The 20,884-nt window shown below is 37.8% G+C and overlaps 1 protein-coding gene across 1 annotated transcript in view; it reads right to left on the bottom strand.

The window, feature by feature from the left end:
- AP3B1 (adaptor related protein complex 3 subunit beta 1) overlaps positions 1-20,884 on the bottom strand; it is a 283,869-nt gene that overhangs the window by 163,814 nt on the left and 99,171 nt on the right. Inside the window, exon 7 of the mRNA XM_045285085.1 lies at positions 16,875-17,057. Coding sequence (XP_045141020.1) covers positions 16,875-17,057 — 183 coding nt within the window. The remainder of the gene's footprint in view (positions 1-16,874; positions 17,058-20,884) is intronic.

The raw sequence follows: 20,884 nt of genomic DNA, 5'->3' as shown, positions 1-20,884 counted from the left end.
TTGTTCATCCAGCCTATCTTATTTAGACAGATCTGCGGAGATAACAACATGCACAAAAACAAGACAGAGCAAAACCAAGCAACAAAAGAAACCAAAACAACAACAACAAGCCAATGACAAAAAACAAAATACAACAAGAAAGAAAGCTTGTAGTTAGTTCAAGGACTGTTTGTTGGCCTTTAGGAGTGTTTTCCGGTCGAGTCTGATGGGGTGCCAAGCCCTGGCCCCAAAGTCTACTTTTGGTATTCCCTAGGGACTTCGTTGCTCTGTTTCCCTTGCTGTTCTGTTGCACGCCCTTAATATTTTGCCTGGGTGTAGTGGGATCAGCTCGGGCACAATTCCCACACTGTGTCTCGAGTGTTGTCCCCTGTAATTTTTACTGACAAGGAAACCGCCTCCTTCTCCTTTGGAGCTGTTGGTTAGCCCCAATTTTAAACCTTCTGGTGAACTGCCCAGCACTTCAACACTGGGTCACCAGGGGTCCTGGAGATATTGTTGTTAAACCAGAAACTAAAGTTGCTGCCAGCAAGTTGATGCTGTCTCATAGTGATCCTACAGGAATGGGTAGAACTGTCCCTATGAGTTTCTGAAACTGTAACTGTTTGCCGGAGTAGAAATCCTCATCCTTTTCCACAGAGTGGCTGGTGGTTTTGAACTGCGAGTTTTGCAGACGGAAGTCCACCATGTAACCACTTCATCAACTGACTCCAACTCAAAATGGCCCCAGGCATACTGCCCGGTCCTGCACCATTCTCACAATCATTATGTTTGAGACCACTGTTGCAGCCACTGTGTCAATTAAAGGACTTCCTCTTTTTCGCTGACTTACCAAGTACAAAGTCCTTGCCAGGGATTGGTCTCTCGTAATAACACGTTCAAAGTACAGAAGATGACATGTTGCTATTCTTACTTTTAAAAATTATTCTGACTGTTCTTCCTCCAAGACATAGACTTACCTGTTCTTCTGGTAGTTCATGATACTTCAATACTCCTCATAAGCATCATTCAAATGCACCAATTCTTCTGTGGACTTCCTTATTCGCTGCTCAGCTTCCACAGGCATTTAAAGTGGTTGAAATAGCATGGCTTCGTCACTCCCACCACAGTCCTCAAATTAGCATCCTTCCTCTTTACCTGCCCTGCCCACTGCAACACGTCCTTTGATATCTTGACTACTGCTCTCATGAGCATTGATTGTGGGGTCCAAGTAAAATGAAATCTTTAGCAACACCAACTTTTATTCTATTTACCATGATGCTGCCTTTTGGACTAGATATGAAGATTTCTGTGACTTCCAACATCGAGGACTCATCTTCTGGCATTATATTGGATAATGTTCCACTGCTCTTTGTAAGTTTCTCTGTGGTTAATCTCTCAGGAGTGACATGCCTATCTATTCTTCCTGGTCTTAGCCTGGAAACCCCAAAGAAATCTGTCCAGCATGGGTGACCCCGGCTGGTGTTACAAACCTAAGTAGCACAACTTCCAGCATCACAGCAACATGCATGCCACCCCAGCACACCCTAGTGGCAGGTGCAGGATGGCCGGTACACACAGGCAATGTAGATTAATCATCCAAAGTTGGAGGTTAAAAGTGGTAGGATCAGGAATTGAAATCACAAAGTCTTATTCTTCGTCCTATCACTTTTCCTTTTATCATCTTGGCATTTAGAGCAGATGAACAAAAGACAGTGATTGTGGCCTTTTCCTTCTGAAGTCCACCTTAAAGATGTTTCCGTTGGACAAACAATCTCGGAAATCTGCTCTAGACACACAGACTATTTTATTCTATTCCAGAGCGAGAAAAGAGACTGCGTCGTTTCTACCAGGCAAAAGGAGTGTCTCCATCAGCATATTGGCAATTCAGCTCACTGAGATGGGTCAGACTTCTCTGACAAGCCGAGTGGATGGGTGATTAGAAACATCATCAACACTCATTTGCTACACAGTATGAGTAGCACACACTATCACAGGGGCAGACACACTAGGGGGAAAATCCTACTTCAAAGACAAAATTAAGTGTCCTCCCTAAAAAATTCAGGTTTATATAATTCAGTACAGGACATGCATAGTGATTTGAGATTTTTTTCATCCCCTCTCTCTGAGGTAACTACTACACTTAGCACTTTACATGCTTTATACCACAGCCCAGTGACCACCATACCACACAGGTGGAAGTATGGGTTTGAGGACCATTGAACACTGAATCTCCCCAATACATCACAATTATGGAAACACCTGTGCACAGTAACTTTGTATGGAGCCACTATGAAAATTCACAATGTTCAATTGCCCACAACACTTCTCATTTCTTATGAATACATGTTCAGCTCTAGTCCATAAGAAACAAACATCCTGAATGCTGTGGTTTTTGCTTTGTTGGTTAACTCAAAGTTGACGATTTTATTTTCCCCTCACAGTACAAACAAAAATTGTTTGGTTGTGTTTTTTCGTCAGCTGCTCCACTCCAAAACCTCAGCTCATTTTGACAGAAAGGGGGAGCAGGTGTTCCGTGTTGTGCTGTTAGAAAACACCCAGCGTGACAGCGCCAGGATCTCCTGGTGACATAGTACAAGTACTATAAAGCTCATACAAAGAGGGCTGGCCGAGTCATTTCTGACTGACTGGGGACCATCATAAGATGTGCAGAGAGCTGCATCACTGCCGGTCCAGCTTCAGTGCCATGTGGCCTCCCATGGGCAACCACATCCCAGGAGGAGGAGGGCCCATCATTGGTATCATGGGTGGGTGCCCCATAGAGGGTGCTGGCATCATGCTACTAGGGCAAGGAGGACTTGGGACACTGGGGGGAGGCAGGATCACTGTCCCTGCTGGAGGAGGAGCAGAAAATGGAGTAGGTGGTATTTTCCCTTGTGGAAAATTAATCAGGCTCTGAGCCTGTTCTTCCATCCATTTCTGATGGTAATATTTCACATTCTCTGTCCGTTTCCTAGTAGTGTGTCTTTCTTTTGGATGGGGAGCCATGGATGAGGCGTGTATCGCAGTACCACAAGAAAACTTGACATTCTGCTCGACTCCATATACAGTGATTTTTAAACTTTGTTACTGAGAAGTGGAGGATCTATAGAAAGCATTATTTCAAATGTCCCTTTAATGAAAAACAGACCAGGCATTTGTTGAATCTGAATCTAAGGCTTCCAAGACATGGAAAATGAAGGTTCCCATTATTTGAAAACCGATGAAATGCCAAATAGGGCACAGAATACAGGTAATAAAAATAAGTTTTTAGTTAAGCAAAATGTATTTTAGGGTGGTGTTCATTCGATTATAAGTTATGCAAAAAATTCCATGATGCTCATCTTCCCGACATGATCTCTGAAGACAAAGCGGGTGCATAAGCAAATGTGGTGAAGAAAGCTAACGGTGTCCAGCTATTAAAAGATATAGCTTCTGGAGTCTTAAAGGCTTGACGGTAAACAAGCGGCCATCTAGCTCAGAAGCAACAAAGCCTACATGGAAGAAGCACATCAACCTATGTGATCACAAGGTATCGATGGGATCCAGGCATCAAAGAACAAAAAAATCATAACATTGTGAATGAGGGGGAGTGTGGAATGGGGACCCAAAGTTCATCTGTAGGCAACTGGACATCCCCTTACAGAAGGGTCGTGGGGAGGAGACGAGCCAGTCAGCGTGCAATGTAGCAACGATGAAACATACAACTTTCCTCTAGTTCTTAAATGCTTCCTCTCCCCCACTAGCATGATCCCCATTCTACTTTACAAATTTGGCTAGACCAGAGGATGTACACTAGTACAGACAGGAACTGGAAACAGGAAATCCAGGAGAGGGTGGAGGGAAGGTGGGGTAGAAAGGGAAACCGATTACAAGGACCTACATATAACGCCCTCTCTGGGGGACGGACAACACAAAAGTGAGTGAAGGGTGCCATCAGACAGTGTAAGACATGACAAAATAATAATAACTTATCAATTATCAAGGGTTCATGGGGGTGGGGGGAGGGGAAAATGAGCTGATACCAAGGGCACAAGTAGAAAGCAAATGTTTTGAGAATGATGATGGCAACAAATGTACAAATGTGCTTGACACAATGGATGTATGTATGCATGGATTGTGATAAAGAGTTGGACAACAACCCAAAAAAATGATTTAAAAAAGTTAGACAACAAAGCCATCCTCAGTAGACCTGATCCTTATTCCTCATGCATTCTCTCCTCACTTTAATCCCTCACAAAGGCTATAGGCAGGGCAAAGAGGTAAAAGCATTTTGAACAGAAAAGGCCACATTCTTTTTCTCCTGGAAGACACAAAAATGAAAGTGTCAAAGCAGAGGTCTGGTAATGCTTGTGTTTTCTTAGAGGAGGGGTAAACCAATGAGATACTTTTTCCTAAATAAATTCCTATTTGAAGAAACTCTCATATGAAACAAAAAAATTCAAAATATCTCAACTTTGGATAAAGGAAGATTCGAGACCTAGGGCTCTGAGAAAGAAATACCACTTAAAATTTAATTTTTAATTAAAAAATAGGACTATAAACAATAACTTTATATAATCAAACTTCATATAAAAGGCCCTTTAGTTCAAACAAGTTTAATATTTAAATTAAATCATACCGAGTCACAAGAAAAAGTAATATAATAAAAAAATTGTTTTAAGTTACTAACTGAAGACAAGGCTAGTAACTAACTGAAGACAAGGCTAGTTAGAACTAGTTGCCTTTGGAGTGACTAACGGGAGACGAGAAAGAGAAAAGCACATGTTGACTTTTCCACACCCTAGAGAAGTGAAAACATAGGTATGTCCACACAAAGACTTAGGCAGTGACGACAGAGGTTACATTTCCATGGGTGCACTTAAAAGTTCAACATTCAGCCATAAGCAAGTACCATCCGTAGATCCCAAAAGCAAATAGATGGTAGGCAGGTAGGTAGGTAGGAAGGAAAGTTCAATATGTACAGGGATGGTATAAAGGAAGTTCTGACCCTAACTTTCCTGACTCTTTAGGTATCTAGTTACAGGAATAAATTATCTAGCCTCTCAAATAATTTCAAAATGTCCTAATAGTTTATTAGGCTACCATTAAAAGAATTTATTTAAAATGATAGGCTAATGAAAACATATACCTACCACAGCAGGATGAATGAAGTACATAAAATTTGCACCAGCAAATATTGGATTAAATTGTGTTTCCCCAAAACATGTGTCGGCGTGGCTGAGCCATGATTCAAAGGAGTTAAACAGATATATACATGAAGCAATGCGGCATTTATGTCACCATGTCTCAAGATGTGATGTGATAAACTAATAAGAGAATTAAGGGAGGGATGCAACACCTTAATCCCTTTAGAGCCCTGGTGAGAGGTGAGGAAACTAACTGCCCAGGAGTGTGTCCTGCAACCCTTTTGTATTATGAGAGAGAAATGAAAGACAGGAGCAGAGATCAGAGGGACCAATTACCATCCAGAAAAGATCGCCAGGTGGGGAGTGCATCGAAAGCATTTAGGAAACCTAGAAGACAAATACCCGATGAATGAACAGAAAGAGACGCATATTTGTGCCCACTCCAAACAAAGGTTAACGAACAGAATGCAGAAATTATCGAGTAATATTATTTAAACCACATTCTAGTTAAAACTTTGCTGAAGATAACTCAAAAACAGTTGCAGTTAAAGGGGGCTGTCAGAAATTCCAGCCAGATTCAGAAGAGGATGTGGAAGGAGGGCAATCACTGCTGACATCAGCTGAATCTTAAACAAAAAACAGAGACTTCTGTAACATGTTTACTTGTGTTTTGCTAACTATGCAGAAGTTTTCAACAGTGTGGATCATAACAACTATGTACAACATTGAGAAGAATGGGAATCTGAGAAAACTTGAATTGTGTTCTTGCAGAATATGTACATAGATCAAGGGGCGGTCATTCAAATAGAGCAAGGGAATACAGTATAGATTAAAATCAGGAAAGCTATGCAGTAGGGTTAGATCCTTTCACTATACTTAGGTACCCTGCATGCTGAACAAACAACCCAAGAAGTTGGACTACATGAAGAACACAGCGTTGGGGCTGGAAGAAGGCTTGTTAGCAACCTGTGGAACCCAAATGAGACAGCCTTGCTCGCTACGAGCAAAGAAGACACGAAGCATTTACTGGTGAAGATCCAGTGTGGATTACAACTCAGTGTAAAGAAAGCCAAAAGCCTCACAATTGGTAACCAATAGGTAACATGATAAAGAGCGAAAAGACTGAGGTTGTCAAGAATTTCATCTTGCTTGGATTCACAATCAATGCTCACGGAAGCAGCAGTCAAGCAATCAAAAAGTGTATTGCACTGGGAAAATCTGCTGCACAAAACCTCTTTACAGTGTGCAAAGAGCAAAGACGGCACTGAGTTAGTTAATTGTGCCAGCCTGGCCGATAATCACATGTGGTACTGGTTGAAAGGCGGAGGGATAAATGGGTGGTGAAGCCTTGCCTTTCTAGTTCTCGGGTCTCTTGTTTTGTGATGGTTGCATCGGGTGCAGCTGCCTTAGCAGTTCCCTGCTTCAGCTTGCAAGATGGATTTCCTACAAGACATCCCCAAGGAGAAGCCGCATGGATCTATCCCGATGCAGCCCTGGGTGCTGGAGCAGCCATGTGGAGACCCCTGCCAGTGCTGAGATGCTTACACGTTCACTGACTCAGCTTTCCTCCTGCAGTCGGCATTCTTACCTCTGTTTTGTGAGGTGAAGGACTTTGTGGACTGGTGTTGGGTATGGGTTAATGTTGGACTTGTGGGCTTGGGCAGCATTGGGTTGGGATGTTTTCGTGATGCACATTTTCTTTGCATAAAACTCTCTCCTATACGTGAGTTGCTGTGGATTTGTTTCTCCAAAGTACCTAGACTAATACACGTCACTTTGAGGGGTACTGGAAGCCATTCTATTTCGTTTCCAATTGCCAAGAGGAGGCGGAGTAATTTTATTTTTTACCTGAAAAGGGGGTGGGTGATAGGCCAAATAAATTTGGAAATCTATGTTCTACATTAAGAAAGCGTCTCAAATTCTATAGAATAAGTTGTCAATGTAAAGGGTTGTGAATTTTGAACATACCAAAATACTTAATTGGAGAGCAATCTAATGAAACAAAAAAATGAATACATTATTTCTCATATCTAAAATAAATGTCACCTATAAAATTGTAGACTGCAATAATTTTCAAATATTAGAAATTCAAAGTCTGCATAGACAAGACTAAATGGATAACAAAATGGAATCAAACTGAGTGGTTCAAATTACCACATTATTATATAAAATAATAAGCGCAGCTAAGATGAATATAGAAAATTATTAAGCAGCCAAAAAATCACAAAATTAAAATTAATATAAATAATTGACTTGTCAGAGATCTAAAATTCAGTATTAATCATCTCCAGTTCTCTATGCTAGAACAACAAGGCTAAGAGAGAAACATAAGCACACTATGGAGTCAAAGAAAATACAACACTATCCAAGGGAGCCTGTCAAGGGAAAAACTGCCCAACGGGGCAAAGGAAAGTCTCAGAGACAGCTGAGGAGGGCAGAGAACGGGTCACATTTCCTCACTTCCTACATTTGAAGTCTCTCCTCCTAAGTACATTGCATACAGTTTCCAGTAAAGGTGTAGAATCAAAGATCATAAAATCCCTTTCCCCAATAGTTAGAACTTAAACACATTAGTCAGTAGTAATGAAACAGGAAGAGGGCAACAACCCAATATCATCAACTGAAAAAACATTTTTTGATAGACAAAAATAGGCTCCTAACTTCCTGAAAGTGTTCATTAATAAAGCCTCCGTCTAAATTAGGTAGAAGGATCAATGAGGTCACCCTCCTTAGTTTTTTTCCCTCTGCTGGAGTCAGGTGGGTGTGGGAGAACAGTAACAGAAAAGGGTGTGGAGGAAAAGCTGATGGAAACAGTACACCAAGTTGGTGTTCTCAGAAAGAAGCGAAGGCGCTGAGCCAGGCATTTCTGTGGTGAAGCAAACCTTCAGTATCGGCACTGACCAATATCGAGGGCGCTAGCCACGTGTGCCTGCTGAGAGCTTCCAATGTGGTTAATGAAACTGCAAAAATGGCTCTGTCATTTTGATTTCACTTAAGTTTAATTACTCACTACTATGGCCAGAAACTACTATGGTGCACAGTATAGTTCTTGGGCTATAGAATGGATTGAGAAGAACAATTTAAAGGTCAAAAATATTCCTCCACAAGAATATACTGGGTGGCAGGGTTCAAGAAAATATCTAAAAAGAAAGGTAGAACTCAATTTATTCTAATAATGACTTTAATAATTATTGTTCATCACTGTCCAATCAGCCGGACAAAGGGAGCCCCCATGCCCCACAGAAGGAAACAGTACCTCTTCCTGTGCTATCCACTTGAAGATTAGACCATTGAGACCCACCAGGGTTTCATTACCTGATGTTTTTTTTAATCATTTTATACTTGATTCTTCTAAGTAAATTGCCAGACCCTTCTTCTTTGTCTCTTAGTCTGCAAGCCCCACTGAAACCTGTTCAGTATTGTTACTACACACTGCTCCCCTGAGATGGCAGGTGATGGTTACATAAAAGGTGCACTGGCAGGGAGACGAAGCTGTTTCCCACGGAGAAAGCCAGCATCCTAGCACTGAATGGTCAGTATCCCCACCACTCCCCGCCCCAGTACACTCTGTGCCCCCTAGACTAAATTTACTCCTGAAAATTACTCCCCTGCCCAAACAAGCAAGGAGCCATAAAATCCCCACAGATGGAAACTGAAAGGAAGAAACAAGCCATTGTTGGGTGTGGTAGGTCACCACCAAGTCATTCACACGCTATCAAAACATGCCAGTACCAGCACCCGGGCCATTTGCAATGTGAAGAGTACAGCATACTCACAGCACCGGGAAATAAAGGGGGAACACCTTGTAGAGTACAAATAAAATGCAGAATCGAAAGTACTTTCTCTAATAGCCAACTGAGAACGTGAATTCAACAATACACAAGGTCAAAGATGAGATTACAGAAAAAAAGGCACACTGAGACTGAAATCTGAGTGAATTCGTGAAGATCGAAGCAATATCATTACAGAATTAAAAGAAGATATAAAAATGTAAGGAACAAATTAGACCATTGAGAATCAATTTATTGCCCATAAAAAGACATGAGAAAATATAATCACAAAAAGATGGATATTAAAACAAATTCCTAAAAAGATGATACAGTAGACATACTAAAGGAAATCCTAGAGCACAAAACTGGCAAATAGAACATTAAAATTTGGGGCATCAAGAAAAAACATATTTAAAGATAGGAATACTTTGAATAACCAATGAATCTACAGATCATAAAAAATTTTTAAACAACAAACTCACTGTCCTTTAGTCAATTCCAATTTACAGTGACCCCTGCAGGGCAGGGTAGAACTGCCCCTCTGGGGCAGTAACTCGGGAGCAGAAATTCTCATCTCTCCCCCATGGAGTGCCCAATGGTTTCTAAGTGCTTATCTTATGGTAACAGCCCAACACGGAGCCATTCGCCACTAGGGCTTCCGTTCCTTTAAGTCCATTTGTCCACAGTTTTCAGAACGATTCACAGACTACACAACCCACAAAACTAAACAAAGAAAAAATGAGTAACGATTATAGAATATACTGTCTATAGTCATAGTAAGACAAGCAATGTACAAATTAAATAATTCTAATCATATCATGAAAATGAAAGTGGAAGCATAAGCAACTCACTAATTTTCAAAGATTCTTAAGGAGACTTTTCAGCATCTAAGCAAAAAAAACAAGACATTTTCAAAAGGGAAATAATGTGGCTGCCTCAAACTTCTTCACTGGAACATTCAATGTTTATAGAAGCGATCCAAAAAAAGAAAAAAGAAACAGACTGTGGCCCAACAGTATCCAGTTAATAGGTCAAGTACAGTAAAGGTAACAAGAAAGCATTTCAGACACACCAGATTTAAGAGATTACCGACCCAAGAACATTAAGCACGAGGATGACGTGGCAAGGCTCTAAAACGTGATCTCCTGCCTACTCATTCTTTAAAAGATACTGGAGGAGGTACTCCTCAAAACAAGGGAGACCAAGAAAGAAGATACTAGAAGAAGGAAAGCCAAAGTCATAGCAGATTCATAACACGGAGAGAAATTAAGTTCCAAAACAGTATCTATGCTTCAAACTTAGTAAATAGCCACCGTAGAACATAAGGGCAAAAATCCCGACAACAGAGCCTCCAGAAGGATGTTGTTGAGAAGCAAATGAGGCTGCTCAATACTTGCTATATGTTAACAACAGTGCTAGATGGAACGATGGCAACAGACATGCATCTATAGTAACTTGGAGCGGGAGCAACTCATTTTTCTTATGTGGAAAAAAAGTATCAAGTTAGGTAGCATCAACTTTGGTTTTTCAGCTGGTGGCCTAAGTTAGGCTGCTGACCACAAGGTTAGAGGTTGGGTCCCCTGGCCACTCTGGGGGGGAAGAGGGGGATGAGACTTCAGTTTCAGAACCCACTGGGGCAGTTCTCTCTGTGCTACAGGGCCATGAGGAGTCAGAGTAGACCTGGTGGCAGTGAGTTGATTCACACTCATCCTGTGGTTATCTTGCTACAGGCGAAATGGTTACTGTACCACCTGTCATTACATATGCATTCCAGACAAAAATAAGGAGAGGGAGCAAAAGGCTGAAGTTTGTGCCAGAGAAGACCATCAGAAAAACAATAGTTTCCTTAGAATGCCAGTCAGCGGTTTTCATAAATACCTGACCTTCTGGAATGGTTCATATAACCATATAAGATAGTTCCCTCACGTAACCACTTCTGACTCCAAAGGAGTCTGGGGAGGGTGATTAGTATTAACGGACCTTCTCACTACTTTGAATACAATTAGAATTCTGTTAATAAATAAGGAAAGAAGATGGATCTAGGAAAGCAACCAGAAATATCTCAACAGCAGCATATAAAATACGTTGAGGGGAGGAGATGACTTGTAAGAATGATATGAAAAACTAGATAAATTTAAAAGAAGTCAATTTTTTAATCCAGCAAAAATCAGGTTTCACAAATGAGAAGGTAATAGTACTATAGAATATAAATTGCGTCTATAGTCACAGTGCAGGTTCAAACAATGTACACGGATGAAATAATGACACAGTAAAGATGAAAAGAAGTGGATGTGTGAGGTGAAACTGTAATGGAGAATGCCCCCAATCCTCAAGTTTAAAATAGGACAGAAATACACCTCCTGGCCCTGAGTCCATAATGATTCATGGCCACACTGCCTACGGGTTTCCACGGCTATCAACCCGCACGGGTACAGACGCCTCAGCTTCCTCCCACAGAGCTGCCGGTAGGTTCAAGTCACCAACCGTCTCATGCTTATCCGTCAGCATCACCAGGGTTCCAGGAAATAGACTTAAAATTAATAAATTGTATCAAGAAACAGATTATATATACGTATTACTTTAAAAGAAAGTAAATACACATACACAGACGATTTTGAAGACACCAATTCAAGCATGGATAGGGCAGGAAAATGTTTTTTATAAATCTTGTATTATTTAAATGATTATTTTAAAATTTTGATAAAATTTTAAATAACTTTAAAAGTAAATTATGAACAGCTAAAAGAAAGCGAAATCTTTAGTATAAATGGCATTCGGTGTGGGGGGGGGGTTTGGGGGTGGGATTATTTCAATGTCAGCACATGGCCCACAATTTCTCATGAAAGTGCACGTTGGACTCTTCCTCTACAGTCCTCTCAACCGCTGCCTGGAAGAGTCTAGAACACTTGTCTTCCTCTGCACTGCTAAGCAGGGACTGCACAGCAATCAAGAATGACACAGAATACTAAGCCTCAATAAGTCACTAGGTAGAACGTTGTACAAACTTATCTTAAAACGCAATAAAAGGAATCTCTATAGGAAGGAGGTTCCTTAGGACAGGATCCAGATGATACAGTTCATGAAACATTTCCCTTAATCCTCAAACCAACGAAAAGACCATGGAGTACCTTTGTACTTGCAGAAAATCCAGAAGTAAGAAATATCTATATGAATTTTGTGTTTTGACAGGTTCTTATTTTAGAGCTACCTGTGAAAATCCCAAATTATCTTAAAATGACTTAAAACAAATTTCTAAACTTCAAAGTTCTTAAACCAGTATAAAGTTTTATAATTGAAATACAGGTATAAATATAGATGTATTTATATATGTATCTACATATTTATATATCTACATTTATCTATATATCTACAACTATATCTGTGTATTTATGTATATAGCCGTTTCTCATATATATGTCTATACAGCATATAAAATCTGTTATATACATGTTTGCATGTTATATATACATATGTATACATATATCTACATATATGTGTAATACATATATACTATACATACACACACATATACAAAGAAAGAAAATATGTTAATCACCTCAAATTTCAATATAGCATCAATACTATTATCAGATTCTATTACTTGGATTCATATACTAAAAAATAACAATGAATATTATTATTTTTAAGTTCCAAACTATGAAAGTAAGATATTTAGGTAATTCTTGCAAAATTACCATCCACCAGTTCCAACTAATGAGCTAAGTTCATTAAATTAAAAATATTCCTGTTTTATTACTATCAATGAAGTCTTATTTTTAAAAATCACTTATAATTTACTTTCTATTGTATATACAATTTTGAAGTCCATTTCTACAAAAGCAAATTTAGTCTTAAAAGTTACATTTATGCTTCAAGAATCTCCCATAAGATACCTGAATTACACAAAGAAAATAAGTAATTTTATATCCTTGAAAAATTCAAATTTGATGTAGAATTTAAAAAAAAGAAAAGAAAACCACAGGGACTGGAGAGAGTAAGGTAAATTTCAGAAAATAAAAATGCAAATATGCATTTTAGCCGTCTCTTGAATTTATTAACCTAAAAGGTTTAATTTCCATTTTCCTGCATCAGCTTTATTTATAAAATGTCGTGCCCTATAAATACGCTGTTATTTTCTATAGTCAAGCACCCTCTTAACAAATCTTCTCATTAATATGTAAATTTGAAGTCAATCGGTCTTCTCCTGACAGCCCCATGAATTCCTAGTGCACTGTATAATCGGCTTTGACTTGGCATCCACTATTTATCATCAAAGATGTCAGTTAGAAAAATTATGGAAAATACACTGCAATTGATATGACTGCAATCTACTTTGTCAACACTTAATTGTTCCTCAAATCTCACACATTTACATATAAACAACCTAAATACTGATCTATAATGATGCAAATAAACTAAATTAAAAATCTCTTCTGCCCGAGGAAGTTGTTTGTATCTGATGTGTTCATCTGAGAATTTATTGACAAAAGCATGTACATGAGCTCAGCTCAAAAAGTACTTCTACTACTATTCATTCTTCCCCAACCAACGCTGCTACTTTTTCAAGCATAGATGCCAACAATTCCAGGAAATACATCATTTTCCTTCTTGAAAAGCAAATGTCATTATGCTACTTAGCTAACTGCAATGTCTGGACAAAGTGACCGGTGACTAACTTTGCAATAAGCAAGCGCAGGAAAGCTTACCGTGGTAACCGCCCACAAAATACTTTCATTCTTATTGAAAGTCACAGGGAACATGCTGACCTGTGCACCGATTACTTTGTTTATACTTTGGGTTCCATCTTGTGTTCACAATCAGTATTATCCAGGGCAAAGAAAGTCACACTCACTGCCTTCTCTCAAATAAAACACTACAGAAGGGCACAAAATAATAAACTGCTAAACATGAAGCATCATGGTATTATTTTTCACACTTTCTTAGTATTTTGGGGACCTTCTGATTTTGATAAATGTTATTATAGCCAGTATTTCCATTTCCAATTACTTTTAAGTCAGTATATTGTTTTCCCACAGGTGAATTCATTCATTCATTCAATGTAAAAGGCCCTTCATTATCATAAAATTGTATGAATGAATACAGCATTCTTGCCACTGATTCCTGCCTGTCTGTAAAAGAGGATGCAGTGCTAGAATGAGGAACTTCCTCCTCCAATGATTTCAAGAAACAAGCGGTGATGATGAAAGGACTAAAGGGTAGGTACGCAACATTGGCTCGGCTAGAGCTCTCTTTTGCCTCGTCTTTCTAATCTAAAATAATCTTAAACGTTCTCTGCTACACGGTATGCTAGTTACGACATACGAAATGAAACATGAAAGCAGATATGGACGCTGGATCCTTCTCAGGTTCTTCTAGGTGGGGTCAAAGTCTGCTCAGGTGGTGGAGTCTGCCAACTTGTAAAGCTAAACTTTCCAAGTGCGGCCTAAAAGGCTGGAAGTGACATGGCCTGGGCTAGGAAGCCTAGAAGACTACCAATGGTTGGAAGGCTCTCGCAAAAGCTTCTCAGTAAAACAGGATTATAAATAGACACAGAGAAGTTTGAGGTGAGTGAAGCGAAAGAGTGACCACGGACTGATTCAAATATTGATGACCTATTTGACCTAGAACTTTATAAAATGTGTTTGCATCAATTAACAGTTTTGATGGTTTCTTAATAATAATACTGCAATAAGGGTGACCCTTCAAACTCTGCATTTTGGTGCTGACCAGCGCTATTATAACACACATGCACAGACATAAATCTGCAATCTTGACTACTTGGGGCTAAGTCAAGACTTAGGTAGAAATTCATCAAAGTGTTTCTTTCATGGGTTTGAGACAACTAATATCACATCAGGCGATAAATGAATAAGAGTACAATTTTCAAAGTAAAATTTATCATCACCAAAAAGACTGAAATCACATAGCTGACATGATTACTTGCAGGTGTGTTAAGTAAATCTAGGGGTTATGAAAAGGAAGTGTTTGTTGCTGTCTTGAATCTCACCATGTGTTTGTATGGGCTTTATCATTTAAATAAAATAAAACAAAAATATAACAGTATGATTAGAGTTCAATAAACCTTTAAAGATCATTTATTAGAAGGATTTTATTTTTTATTTTTTCCTTTAAACCAATTTTTTTTGCCCTCAAAGGATCGCATATGCAACGCTCTACATGAAAAGCAGGTAAAACTTCCGTCTGAAAGAGTGGCCAGTTCCCAGAAATGCAACAGCATCCAGGCAGAGGTTCACACTTAAACATTGCCGAATTGGTCTATTAAGCCCATTTTGAATAAGCCAAGGCCAGGCGACAAATAATTTGAAAAGATTTAACCCAATTCCAATACTGTAGAGAAAATAATCAGACTCATTTCGTGTTCCTAATACTGCTCATGGAGTTAACAAGTGAAAACAGAGAAAAAACGTTCATAGTCCCAATTCTTCTAACTTTATCCCCCACCCCAAATAAACAGATAACATAGTAGAGAATTCAACTTCCTCGTTGTAGCACATTGCTGTAAAACTGAGTTTTATTAAAATAAGGCTACATAAAATCCAATTAATTGGCAGAAAAACAGAGACTTCAATGTCTACTACCTATTTTTAGAAGCTTTGGAAAGAAGAGTGTCTATTTTCACTTCAAAGTTTATCTAAGGATGAAGCAAGGGACCACTTGAACACAGCTACTGAAGATGATTTGATGGCGACAAGAGGAAATTAAGAATTTTTAAGCTGTGATATTGGTTAAGTAAGCTAAAATTACCTCTAAGCTTTACATTTAAGGAAATGTTAAAAATCTGAATAGCATTCTTCACAGGAATTGGCTGCAATCAAACATGTAAGTTCTCAGAAACAAAAGTCTTGTCAAAGTTGAAGTCAAAGAAGGGCGTGTTGCTTAATCTAACAGTGCCATCAGAACTGAATGGCAATTTCATCAACCTAAGAGCCCTATGTAACATAGCACATACTTTTATGTAATAATAATTAAAGCAAGGCAGGAAATATGCTTCCATTTTAAAGCATAACGACCTACTTAGATAATCTTAAAATCAGGTAAGTCAACATTTGAAGCGTTATTTTAGAACAAGATGTACGGGGAAGGCCCTTTAATGAGTTTTTAGTATGAATATGACATTGAGATAACATTAAGCCTCAGTGTAACAAACATTGAAAACACTTCAAACTTATTTGAAAGCTTAGCACACCCTCAAAGCATGTATTATGTAAATTTCTCCATTTTACTTATATTTTTCTCAAAATTAAATGTTATTTCTAATGAACAAAAGCACTCAGAAGTGTGGGGCACTCAGGTAGTATTTGTACGTTTGCAACCAAATCACTTCCATGGAGTTGGAGTTTGATTAACACTTTGGTTTTGTCTTTTTATTTTTTTAGAAAACTTTAAAAAAATCTGTTCATGCTACTTTTAAAAAATACAAAATATCATTTCAGCATGAATGTGTTATCCTTTAAATGTATAAAGGAAAACATGCACACATTTCAGAAAGAGGAAACTAGAAAAAAAGGTATCTAAAAGTTTCAGAAATGCTTACTTATAAAGGAAAGAATTAGTGAGCAAACATACATCTACATGTTATAGAAATGCATTTCCTAATTTTACCAGTGGGTACCTGGAACATCTGGGAAGCAGAGGAGTTCATGAAGGGAGCCCTCGTGGGGAGAAAGTCATTAGTAAAGAAAAAACTCCCTGGCTGGGTTATGTCAAGCACTGTACCACACTACAGCTCTTAACACGGGCCTCCAGCCAGGTGCCACTGAAAACTGATACAACATACCATTCATCAATGCACAAATAGAATGCTTCCGCTAACTCTTCCCTACTTTTCCCAAAGAACCTGACAAAAATGAGCCTTCTATACAGATCTCAACATTTTACTGTTCTTAATTAAAAAAAAAAAAAAAACCACACCACCACACACTGAAAAAGTCTTCTATTCCAGTCTATTTTCCAAGAGTTAAAGCTGCTTCACACTCACCTCTTTCCAAGGACTGACAAACTGTGTCCGAGCATAGCGAGTCAGCATGTGGATGATGACAACCTGCCCCCACTCCTCCACATCAACGAGTAAATTACAGAGCTTGCGGTAATTCTTGTGAATGAGGTCTATTCTATCTGGACACACTTCTTCGAAAGCCATCACAACGCTGCCAGCTACCAGCTACAAAAGAAAGAAATAGTAACTCATTAAAAAAAAAGCCATTCCTTTATAAAAGAGTCTATGCAGGCACTCTAGTAGTGTGATCAGTTTAGTGACAATCAATATTTAAAAGATTCAGTCAATCAAATAATAAGATGACTCTTCATGTTTGAAAAACAAATACATTTTTAAAGCATTACTCCCTCGAAGAATAATTTTAATAGTTATAACATGCCTGGGAGGTAAATTGAGACAACTTTTTAAAAATCTGGTTCAAGTTCAATAAACTGCACAAAATAGATTAGGTATGTTTTCATTTTCAAAAATACTTTGAATTCAACAATAAAGGGGAAAAATATCAAGAAAATAGCCAGGAGCATGTTTAAAATGAGGTTGGCAATTATTCCAAAATCAATTTACCTTTAAAAGTATCTGGAAAAAAAAAAGTATCTGAAAAATTCATGCATTTTTTAAGACAAGAACTTTGAAATATTACACATTTTAATCCAATTGGTTATTTTTCCAAAATGTGTTTACAAAGAAAATACACTAGATACAATTTTAATCCATCATTATCACTTAAAGAACAATGTGTATAAATTGAAACACTGCATTACCAACATTTCTCCAAGACAAATTAATGACCCATAAGCGCAGTATTTTTTAATTGTCATGCTTTTTTAAAAAGTGATGAAATTAAGATTTCATTTGTATAAAGATACAACCTAAATAGAATATATAACCCACTAATGCTTCTATAAATGTACCACAGATATCTATGCAGTTAGTAAACAACATAACACAGTTTTGAAAAGAACAAATTAACTTCATATTCTTTCTGAACACCAGGGATCTTCATCTTAGTATCTAAAATTTCCCCAATGACTTAAAATAAGCAATTAAAGAAAATCAAACTTACTGAAATGGTACTTTTAGAAAAATATGACATACAATGATATTCATATTTTTAGTGTTTGTCCCTCTACTTGGCTGACATTTAGTTTATTAATATGCAACCAACAATACAATTGAAAGAAAACAGCTCAGAATATAGACTTGCTATTATGCTAAACAAGCTCCAAGTCCTGTGGGGATTTTATGAATTACCAATCAGTGTAAACGTGAAGCCGCATTTATTGACTCCAGCCCTGCCCATGCACTGGTACCTGCTGGTCCCAGCATGTATGCAACTCAATCGAGAAAGCAAAGAAATGATTATTTTTGTGAGCTAAATAAAGATGTATTATACATATAATTTTCTATCTGGTATTGATATGGAAAGGAAGTTAAGTTCATGTTTTCAATCCTACATTGTTATGTCTTCTGCACTAATCACTCTTCAAGGTAATTATAAATTCTGTGATAATCGTGTTCCTGGAGGCTGCAATTAGTATCATGCAAATTTTTTTAACCAACTAAGCCTATTATATAAAACTATACAGCAACTCATTTGTGATGTAAGTTGGAAATGGATGTCAAAGTACAAAAATAAATACCACTACTTAGAATACAATAAATACCACTACTTAGAATACAGTAACTCAAGGAAAAGATGACTGAAGTAATTAAAACTTAAAATTAACTAAGTAAAACCAATTCTTTATGCCTAATTGTAGAAATTCTCTAAGTGTGTTTAGATGTCAACAAATAGAAGGAATTCATTCTTTAATCAACCACCACCTGAAAATAAATTTCAGCCCAGAGTTATAAATAAATAACAATGCTAAAGTACTACCAAGATTTAAAGTTATTATAAACATGACAAGAGAAATAAAGAAAAACAATTTCTCCACTAGAAATACATTTTCAGGACACACCAAAAAATGTGGAACAATGTAGCGCATTACCGTCACTACACAAAACTGACCATTTTAGAAACTTTGTTGTATGGTTTTTAACAGTTTGACCCTGGCTAAATGCAGGCAGGGGAATTAATAATCTTAGTCTATTAAGCGTTCGATATTCTATAAAATATTCAAAATGAAAATAAAATGATCTACTCAAGTTTTTAAAACCAAATATATTGGTTTCAGGAAAAACAGACAGTTAATTTCCATCTCCCTGTGTCAATAGTAGCTTTTTTGTGTACAGGGGAAAAATAAATCACTCAAACAGAACTAGCAATGAGCTCATCAAATTCAAATGCAGTTTTCCATTTATGTATTTTTTATATTAAAGCAATAAACATGGCTCATTTATCTTCCCTTGGTTGCCACGTTTTTCTGTGCTGTTGCTATGAACTTCAGCCATTAGCTGTGCTCCAAGGTAAACTACATGAACCATCAACAAAAGTGACACCCCATCTATGGAGTTCATATTTTCTCCAGATTATCTATGCTAGTTGACAAGCTGGTAATGAAAAAAATCACACTAAGCAAATGGTTCCTCTAATAACAATAAATTTTCTATAAAATTATGAAGGGTACAAAACGTTTCCTTGCATCTATTTTGTCATGAATTCTAATTAACGCTGCAAAACCCTGAGAGTGCTGGGTCATCACAAGGAGTGCATCAAGGCTTGATTGATAATATGGTATAAGTTGGCCAATGCTGCCAGGATTTTCTTCTCTTAAATTAATGGCCATCCAGTCTGCCCTAATCATACAGCCCAAATGATATTCCCCTTCTTATTTCAATTTTCTAGAGGCATGGAAAATGGGAAAGATCAGTCATTTATCTTCTAATAGCTGGATAATAGATCTATCACAATAAAACATCTGCACAAACGCAGGAGTGGTTTTTTGGGGTTTTTTTTGGGTAGCTTTGCTTTTTTCTGCCCACAACAGTAACGCTTTTATCAACGTTAAATCAGTAACTTATAAAAGGCTGTCTACCCTAAAGTTAGGCTATGAACTACCAATCTAGTCATTAAACATCATTTTATATCTAAAATTAAGGAAATTTTACTTCATATATACAGAAACAACAGTTTTTCAGTAGCTTTCAAAAAGATATGTTTAACATTAACCTGAAAAAAAATAAAGTACTATCCAATTTTATGAAGCATTCTAATTCAGAGAAAATTTCTTCCTCTATGCTTAAATTTCTCAACAAATATGAGTTTCTATGCTTTCCAAAAAAACAGTGAAAATGCTCTCAATTTTAAAAATATTTCACGCTTGAACATTAGGAAAGCTTTGTAGTATAATACAAAATTGTTGAGGATACATTAGAGAAATTGATATAGAATATGACACAAAATATAACAATCTGTCATCAAAAATGAAAGAAAAACAGTACCATTAAGTGGTTTGGAAATGTTAGAATTTAGATATGTCTTTTAATTTCACTGACTACAACAGTATGATGCTCATCAGACGTTTTGAATTATACAAGATAATAACGCCAGACAAGACTTAAATAATGGCAAAAATTGTTACAAGAACATTTTCATGACTATATTCCTCAACCCAAAGTGACAAACCCTGTGACAAATATTGGTCTTTTCATGCGTGACCACAAGTTGTCGAAGGGATCAGGTATCAAGCATCAAAGAACACAAAATATCATTGTAAAGGTGGGTGAGTGCAGAGTGGAGACTCAAAGCCCATCGGTAAGCTGGACATCCCCTTACTGAAGGGCTGTGGGGAAGAGATGAGCCAATCAAGATGCAGGGTAGCAACGCTGAAACATTTAACTTTCCTCTAGTTCTTAAATGCTTCCTCCTCACCACTATCATGATCCCAATTCTAACTTACAAGTCTGGCCAGACCTGAGGATGTACATTGGTACAGATAGGAACTGGAAACACAGGGAATCCAGGACAGATGACCCCTTCAGGACCAGTGGTGAGAGGGGCAAGGCCTGGGGGGTGGAGGGTATGTGGGGTGGAAAGGGGGAACCGAAGA

The sequence above is a fragment of the Echinops telfairi genome, unplaced genomic scaffold, assembly GCF_000313985.2.
Source record: "Echinops telfairi isolate 266 unplaced genomic scaffold, ASM31398v2 ScPeMD7_7469;HRSCAF=8507_1, whole genome shotgun sequence".
NCBI classification, from domain to species: domain Eukaryota; kingdom Metazoa; phylum Chordata; class Mammalia; order Afrosoricida; family Tenrecidae; genus Echinops; species Echinops telfairi.
The sequence above is the reverse complement of the archived record's forward strand: the minus strand, read 5'-3'. Positions and strand labels throughout refer to the sequence as shown.